At 36.3% G+C, this 8,868-nt stretch overlaps 1 protein-coding gene across 1 annotated transcript; it reads right to left on the bottom strand.

Moving 5' to 3' along the window:
* Positions 1–861: 861 nt before the first annotated feature.
* On the bottom strand, positions 862–8,334 carry LOC147495870 (uncharacterized). Its single transcript, XM_086564606.1, is given in 5 exon segments — positions 862–1,080; positions 3,232–3,313; positions 4,321–4,386; positions 6,137–6,706; positions 6,708–8,334. Coding segments are annotated over 2 exon segments (2,028 nt in total). The 5' UTR covers positions 8,271–8,334; the 3' UTR covers positions 862–1,080; positions 3,232–3,313; positions 4,321–4,386; positions 6,137–6,241.
* Positions 8,335–8,868: the final 534 nt, after the last annotated feature.

Here is an 8,868-nt window from a genome sequence, read left to right as displayed (position 1 = left end):
TTCCGAATCTTCATTTTGGTACCCATCTCTTTATTCCGACATTCTCAACATATTCCGACATAGGGGCCTTGTTGTCCTTCATTACAAACGGAGCAACTTTGACTTCATTATCTGTAACTTCAGCTCCCAGGTTGTTGTAATGGTCACAGGTTGCACTGAGTTTGTTCTTAACAAGTTCTCTGAAGAATTCCATACTGCATTTCATTTCTTTTTGGTACCCAACAATATTTTATAGTATTCAGCAATGACATTAGTGATCTCATTCTGCTCAGTTAACTGTGTTGGTGATAGACCAAAAAAGTTGACAAAAGTACGATCTCGCTTTTCACTGTGGATGTAGGGGCTCAATTCCGAAGTCGGTCACTCCGCATTGCGGTTTCTTTTCTATATAATAATTAATGCCCTGCAACATTCTGTGTATTCATTTGATATTTTAGAGTTAAGTGATAATGAGAGTTTAGAGTTCAAGGACAATTTTTTGAGAGAATTGGTTGTAAACGTACAAAGTTTTAGGGGTTGAAGGATAAGTTCGGGTAAACTTCAACAATAATTTTATAATTTTTTGCATGCTCACCTGTAAATGCAGATTAAGAGCACAGAAGCTTCTCCATCGGGCATTCGGGTTAAGTGATAAAGCAAATATTTGATATTTCGACCAAATTACCACTTCATTTTCCTCTTGACCTACTGAATGTGTCGATCAGATATGTTGGAATGTATTTTGAGAGAATTGACTTATAGTTTCCTCAAGTATGACATCCTCTGTGCTCTTCTTGTCATTGCACCTTACTTTTTGAACAACTACGAAACCACTATCATTTGAGTTTCATTCATCTGAAATCTGAATTTATACTAGCTTACTAAGGACTAGAAAGATTTCTTAAATTTTCAGAAAACTAAGTTCAGGTGAAAATACAGTGCAATAATGACTTTCAATTGTGATATGAGAGTTGAGGATTTGAAGTTCTTAAAGCCAGTTAAACATGAACTGTATGCACAACTAGAAAACCACTGTCCTAAAAAAAATGAAACCAGGAAAACCTTGCAGGTGAGCAATTGTATCAGGTCGAGCCTGGACACCTGAAGCCACGGGAAAAAATCATTAATACCAATTTTAAAAGAAGATCATATATGAGATTTCATTTGCAAAAAATGCAATACAAAGTAGAAGCTTTCAACTTCACAAGATAGATAGTTTGTGTGAAAGTGAAACGCAAATGAAATAGAAAGAAATGTAACTACAATGATACAAAGAAATTATATTCATTCCTGTTCACGTAACTTTTGGGCAGTATTCACGGGGAGAAGCTTGTTAAAGTCGGGCACAATGACAAGATTCAGTCTCTGTATAGTGTATCCTACTGAAGAGCAAAACGATATACAATACACATACTCAAAGGCTATCGTGGCTAAGCCAAAATCAGCTACTGGTGTTCCACAATGCTGTCCCGGAATTGCAGAGGTATAGGCTTACTCTGCAATTCAAAATCTAATGGGACTCATTAGGATAATAACTGACATAATCTTTTTAATGGAATCATTCAAGCTTTTTTAATAATTCAACTAGCATCAGCTTTTTCTGTCCACTCAACTTCAAGGTCTCACGAACTTATATGAAGGTGAAACCTGGAGTAGAGAGAAATACGACTCCGATGATATAAGGAAATTAAGAGTGCATGTTGACCAATTACGAATCCATCAACATATTACTCTCAATTAGCTGTTTAAACTCAATAAGTATCATCATAGCATTACAACCAGTCAGATTAAATATTTTTACCAATAATAGAAGGGCAAAAAAGGAGAAAACTTTATCAAGGCATGGAAACAAGGTACAATTACAAATATGCGGCCTACATGAAAAAAAAAGCAGGATAATCTATTCAACATATTAGTTTCATAAACCTAAGACTAGGCAAGAAACTTCTTGTGTGGAACCTCATCAAAAGTTGCTTACAACGAGATAAATTTATCTACTCTTGACAAGGTTAAATATATATATCTACTTGAGCTGATACTTTCTGAGGAGGCTCTCCATTATGGGAAGACTTCGTCACCAAAAATCAGTCCTCAGTTCATCTTGTAAGTTCATTTTTGGTGGTGGAGTTCATTTGGAGTCTATCTATAAGGTGGAGTTCATATAACCATTCCTATGAAGCACATAGAAGGTAAACTGGATTGTAAACAAAGGATATGTGTTCGTGGTAAGGGTCGGGGTGAACAGTTGCAGTTGTTTGACACTCAAGGATGTGCAAATTTTGTGTGCTTGGGCACAATTTTAACTGAATAGATTAGGCATAAAGAGAGAACTTATTGGACTGCTTGTAATCATTGTGCGAAATAGACGAATGCAACTTCTCTAGTATGTTGTATGCCATGATTTTTATTGACAATCAATTGATACACAAAAATGTGGCTCCATAATACTCCAATTACATACCAAAATAATGAAATAGCAATGAAATATAACCAAAAATAAAAGGACAAAAAACAAGAAAATCTATCCACATTCCCAAATGATTGAACCCCACATGGCATCTATACGAAACCTTTTTCATTTTCACTTGTAGATCTAATCACACATCTGTTTATCCACGAATCAAGGAACGGTTAAGCTCACATATAGGTTCCTTGACTAAAGAGGTCTGTGCATGTGGCCCACAGATAAATACTCTTTGCCTAAAAAAGCAAAACAAATGTAGTAAGCAGAAAACATTTCAACATCGAACAGGTATCAGTTGTTGAACGGTAATGAAGTCATCATCATTTCCTTTAATCCACTTTGTCTTTCAAATCATTGACTTGTTTACTCTATAGTATTTGTTCTTGTGTTTGTTTTCAATGCAGTGAACAACAATGGGTCTTCTCTCTAACAAAGTTGAGAAGACTCAGATTAAAGCAGGTGATCATATATACACTTGGAGAGCTGTTTATACTTACTCTCATCATGGTAATAAATCTATCTTTCTCTTATTAATGTTGCTGTATATGGCTGAATTGCTTCAATGTATAATGTGGGTGTCACTTGAAATTCTAGTTTATGGTGTTTTTTGTCGGTGGATTTTTGGAATTTTTTGTTTTAATTGTTCATGTAGCACACTTGGTCATGTTTCAGGTTATGGGGCGTGTCGACTTAGAAATGTGCCCTGTTTAGGTTGTGGGGTTTGTCGAAATGTTTGAGTTGTGCTTTAGAATTGGGTGTTTTAATCATGAAGTAAACAAAGAAATCACCTGTCCTATCCTCCTTTTAATCTTCGTCTCGTCGGTCCAAATGTGATGTAGCAACACCTTCCGATAGAGACTCAAGAAAGACCTAGAAGAAGTGAAGATAAGCCTTATTAAAAAAACACCCATTAGCATATCATATTTCGTTTAAGGCATTGGTTGAAGTACAAGAAGTATGAAGATGTACAAAAGAATAGATACAAAATAACCTAGCTCCAAGACCAAAAAAGTTCAATGTGACTGCAGGAATCATATCCGATTGATGAAAATATGTGAGAAATTGAGTTAAGACCTTACCACAATTCCGTTACAAAGTTTTACAAGCAGGACTACAATGAACGTGTGAAACGTGATTAAGAGACACACCAAAGCCGAGGACCGAAAGTTGGTGCCGAGCAGTCTAGAAAATATAAGATGACCAAGTGTTTTAAGAGACTTTGGTTTCAACATATCACAGAAAATTGTACATGTAGCCTTATTATTCTGCTATTTCATACCAATTTAGGGATTCAACAGTGCATAACTCAAACCAACACCAACTTGTTATAGCTAGAAGCACCAGCACATATGATAGGCACAAGAAGATAAGAATATGAAGGATAGGTAATTGGCCATTTCTCTTGTATAGTCTGTCCATGTTGTGACTTATCTCACAAAGTCACAAAGCTTTCATGCATACATATAGTGAAAGAAAGAAATGGACGAATATATAGATGCATTTAATTAAATGTTGTACTAATGTACTGTGAACAATGACATCTATGCACTTCAGTGTTTAAGAACGGTCATATAAGACAGCACTGTCCACCAGTCACTCATGTTTCAGCAACTATTAAGGGACATACAAAAGCCAAGCACATGTACTCAGGCTAAGAAAGCTGAAGTTCTGCACTGCAGACATTGTCAGACAATTTTGATTTTTTAACATTGATCTTTTTACATTGTCTAATATACTAAGATCAAAATTATGAAAGGATACAACATCAATATAGTAATACATATATCACCATTAAGGAGGATAGGACATTATAATTCTACAAAACAATAAATACCGCTGCTGTAAGATATAAAACAAATTGGAGAAAAACCACTAACCAAGGTGTATAAACAGTTCTTCACTGCAATACTGACAAAATGGAAATACACTCCAACTCGCAAAACCTACACAAATTTAATGAAGCAAATTAACCAACTAAGAACTATTGATCACAAAATTAACGAAACCAAAACAAAGTAGGACTTCAAACGTGAAACTATGGTAAGAAAATCTGTGGAAACCAAATGGTTGAATACAAAATCAGAAACCAAACGCATCAAATCGGGAACCCTAAACACAATAACCATCCCCAAAGCAGACTATATAAAGCAACTTGATAAGATGAAGTTAGGTTTTGAAGAAAAGAGGAGATCCTTAGGGGTCATCTCCCATTTTGAGAAAGCAGCATACATCTTAAAATCACTTGATTTAGCCATGTCACAAGAGGAGAAAACCGGTTATTGGCCTTTAGATGGAGGCCCTGCGGGCCCCACTCTGCTCTAATTTGTTACATAGATACTACTTCACACTTAGTAGAACAAAGGAATCTGACATTCCCTGTGACTGACTCTAATGCATTCTCATCCATTTCTACAAATGCGAGATGTTCCTGCTGTGTATTTACTCAAGGGGGACTACAAATACAGTGGGCCTGCACATCACAGAGCGCTGAAGTTATTGTCAAGCCAAATGTGCATATAGCCCACATATAATTGACCAGACGGTAGGAGGCCTCTTGGGACTAGGGAGGTGAAAAACAACTTGGGCTGTGAAAAAAAAAAAAAACAAACAAATTGCCCATCTGAAAAAATTGAAAATAAAAATAAAAACAAAAAACCTATTTTTGCCTCTCCTCCTTTCACAGCTAGGTGTCCTCCTTCCACCAAAATTCTCTACCACTTCTCTTTCCCTTCTCCTTAACCCATATGCATTTACATATGGCGCATAGACACTCTATAGGCGCTCTAGATTCCAGAGCTTCTCATGTTAGGCGTTTAGCTTTATGCCTCGCTTTGCTCAACAATATGATAACTAAGGTTGGGAAACACAGAAATAGGGTAAACTGTAATACAGTGAGGACCGGCTCTACATCGCCTAAAAAAACGTGTGAGAAGAGAAATGCAACGGAAAGAGAAATATCACAATTCTATAAGCCAGCAAGAACCTGTTGAAAAAGAAGTAATACGATAGAATGAAGCTAACAAATGGCACGAAGGAACAATGCTTATCTATAAAATATCAACTCACATCAACTCATCCAAGTCATTTGTTTTATTGTTGCAGCATGTACACCAGAATAAATAAATTCTTTAAGAGAATAACATGAAGGGACATCAAAATAACTCCAAAAAAGGCAAAAACAAAGAAAATTCAAACAACATCCTTTTAACCATAAGAAATCATCCAAAAGAAAAGTATATCACAGTTTTCTAAATAATCAATCTCGAAACTGATACAAAACATATTCTCAATAACTCCTAATAGAACATCAAACACGTCACATGACAAGCTAAGTGATAAATTGTACTACTATAGATATTATGTTGACTTGTTGACTTGTTATGCACTCAAACGATATCTCAAGAAAAAGTGATAATATACATATTAGTATAGCATAGAACTCGCTTAGTATACGAGCTAATAGTATCCTATAAACAAAAACAAGATCTATACATTCTTTCATTAATACCTATGCAGAATCCCAGAAAAGACCCAAGTTGAATAGCCTCGGTATTACATGTACACCAAGGAATAAATACAATCTAAATGAAAAAGTAAACACAATATAGGATGGAGACAGGAGAGAAGTATACACTTTCTGTTGACACATAAATTAGCAAAAGAATTGATGAAGAATTGAAAATAGCAACTTACAGATTTCATCATCCTGGTGGGATTGGTTGGAATCTTCACAAGGATATGTTATTAAGAATAAGTCCTTGGAGACTGAGCCATCAATCAACATGCATACTAACACCTTTATTTGTCACTCAACAAGAACTTACGAAGAATAACCCCACCTTCATCATTCATATCATCTGTCACAAGCACATGCAGTATCATAGATGTGGTTTCAGCATTCACTGAGAAACCCCTGTCAAGCATTGCTTTATGAAATTGGAGTGCCTTTTGAGTATCTTTTTCCTTGAGAAATCCTTGAACCATGATATTGAAAGTATGGTCATTTGGAGCCACACCCTTCTTTTCCATCTCAAGAAACAAACTTTGAGCATCATATAACATCCCCTCTTTACAATAGCTATTGATCAATGTCGTATATGTTATGGTGTCGGGTTGCACCTCTTTTGAAGAAAGGCTGTAAAATAGTTCCTTTGCTTCCAACAACTTTCCTTCTTTGCACATGTGGTGAATAATACTGTTATAAATCACAACATTAGCTCTTAACCCATTTCTTTCCATCAAATGAATCAATTCCATAGCCCGAGGAAAGACCACTGTTAGCACACAAACCTTCTATTAAAGTACCATATGTGAGAATATCTGGACTTTGTCCATGAGTTTGCATGTCTTCAAAAAATTTCTTTGCGTCCACAACTCTCCCGACCTTACATAGCCCACCAATAAGGGTGTTATATGTAACAACATTAGGTTTCAAACACTTGTCCTTCAAATTCTCATAAAGTTGCATAGCCTCATCTAATCTCTTAGCCTTGCAATAACCATTAATCATTGTGTTATAGCTAACAATATTGGGTTCTAGACCAGCATCCACCATTAAATCAAAAACATTTCCAGCCTCTTCCATTCGACCCTGCAAACAACACCCATCCATCAAAGAGTTGTATGTGATAGTGTCAGGCACCACATTTCTTTGAATCATCTCCTCTAATAGGTGATGTGCCTCACTAAGCTCCCCTTCTTTGCAATACGTATCGACCAAAATATTATATGTTGTCACATCTGGCCAGACTCCTCGACTGATCATATCATGCAACAATTCAGTTGCCTTGTTCAAATTACTGGAGATGCATAGGCCATAAATCAAAGATGTATATGTGACGACATCAGGCATTATACCTCTTTGAAGTATCAATTCAAACACTTGAAGTGCTTCACTGGTCCTACCCTCTTTACCAAGGGCATCAACGAGAATGTTGAATGTTACTACATCTGGTGAGATGCTTCTTTTCAACATATCTTCAAACAAACTTACGGCTCCTTTTAATTGACGAATGCTGCATAGTCCATGAATCAAAGAGGTGAAAGTAATGGCATTTGGGACAACTCCTCGAGCAATCATATCCTTAAAGAGATTGATGGCGTCATTCATCCGATATTGCTTGCAAAGACAGTCAATGATCATATTGTATATGTAGACATTAGGCTTAAGTTTTTCCTTTTCCATTGAGCTCATCAATTGAAGGGCAGTATCAGAATTTAGTGACTTGCAAAACCAATTGATGACAACCCCGTAAGTGCTTTCATCGCATGGGTATCGATTTGCCACCATTTTGTTGAACAATTCCAAAGCAGGTGTCGGTTTTCCATCCAAAAACATCCCCTTAAGTAGAGCGTTGAAAGTAAAAGCATCCGGCTGAAACCCACGTTTAAGAATATTCCCCAACACAGCAAACCCAAAATCCACCCAACCCATACAAGAGTAGCAATTGATCAAGGTGGTAAGCGTCACAATGTCAGGTTGGACTCCAGCAGAAGCCATTGCATTGTACATGGACAAAACAGTAGAATAGTGTTTGCTCTTGACAAGGGCTCCTAGCAGTTGATTGAAAGAGTGAATGGAAGGCAAGGGTCGATACCGAATCAACTCGTTAAAGAAACCCAATGCCTCGTCAAGCTCAAGTGTTCCAGATTTACACCTTTTTCTTACTAAATTTACTAATAAATCAAAATGAAGGTGGTCTTTATCGGCAGAAGTGGTTGATGATTGACGTGGGTAATAAGTAGTAGTAGAAGTTTTGAAACGAAAGAAGGAAAGAGAATGCAAGATAGGAGAGAGAGTAGCAGAAGAAGAAACCCTCTTTAACATCGCCTCTTTAGCAGAAGAAGCAACAGTTGAGTGGTCGACCAGAAAAAATGAAACCCAACCTAATTTTCACTCTCTTTTTCTCATTAAAAGTGGAAGCCCAAAACCCCAACACAACCCAAGAAGCCCAAAACCCCAACAAAATTCAACCACGACTTGATCCCATGAGTTCGTGACCAAACTAGCTAAATAGTCAACAACCCTACCAACCGATAGTGAGTAAACCTACTCTAAGAAATAAATCTCATAAAATATTTTTTTTCTCAAGGTGAATAATACTTGTTGGATATCGATTAAGATGGTGTAGGTTCACCCAAGAAAATATACCACATTGTGAATAAACACAACGGTAGAACTAGAGTTGAATATTTTACATTTGTCTAAATTTTATTATTTTTTCCAAAAAATATAATTCTGGGCGAAATCTAGTATATTCGGACAAAATTTCAAAATATAATTATTAATTCACAAGCGCATACTAAAATTACTGGTACTGTCTTTAGTTATTGTTGCCATGTGAGATGCACAACTCCTCGATCCATTAGCAACACCAATTGTCTGAAGAACAATTGAAAAAGAATGAAAAATTATATTACAATGA

This window comes from Coptis chinensis, chromosome 6 (assembly GCF_015680905.1).
Source record: "Coptis chinensis isolate HL-2020 chromosome 6, ASM1568090v1, whole genome shotgun sequence".
Lineage (NCBI taxonomy): Eukaryota > Viridiplantae > Streptophyta > Magnoliopsida > Ranunculales > Ranunculaceae > Coptis > Coptis chinensis.
This window is presented reverse-complemented; position numbering and strand designations above follow the sequence as displayed.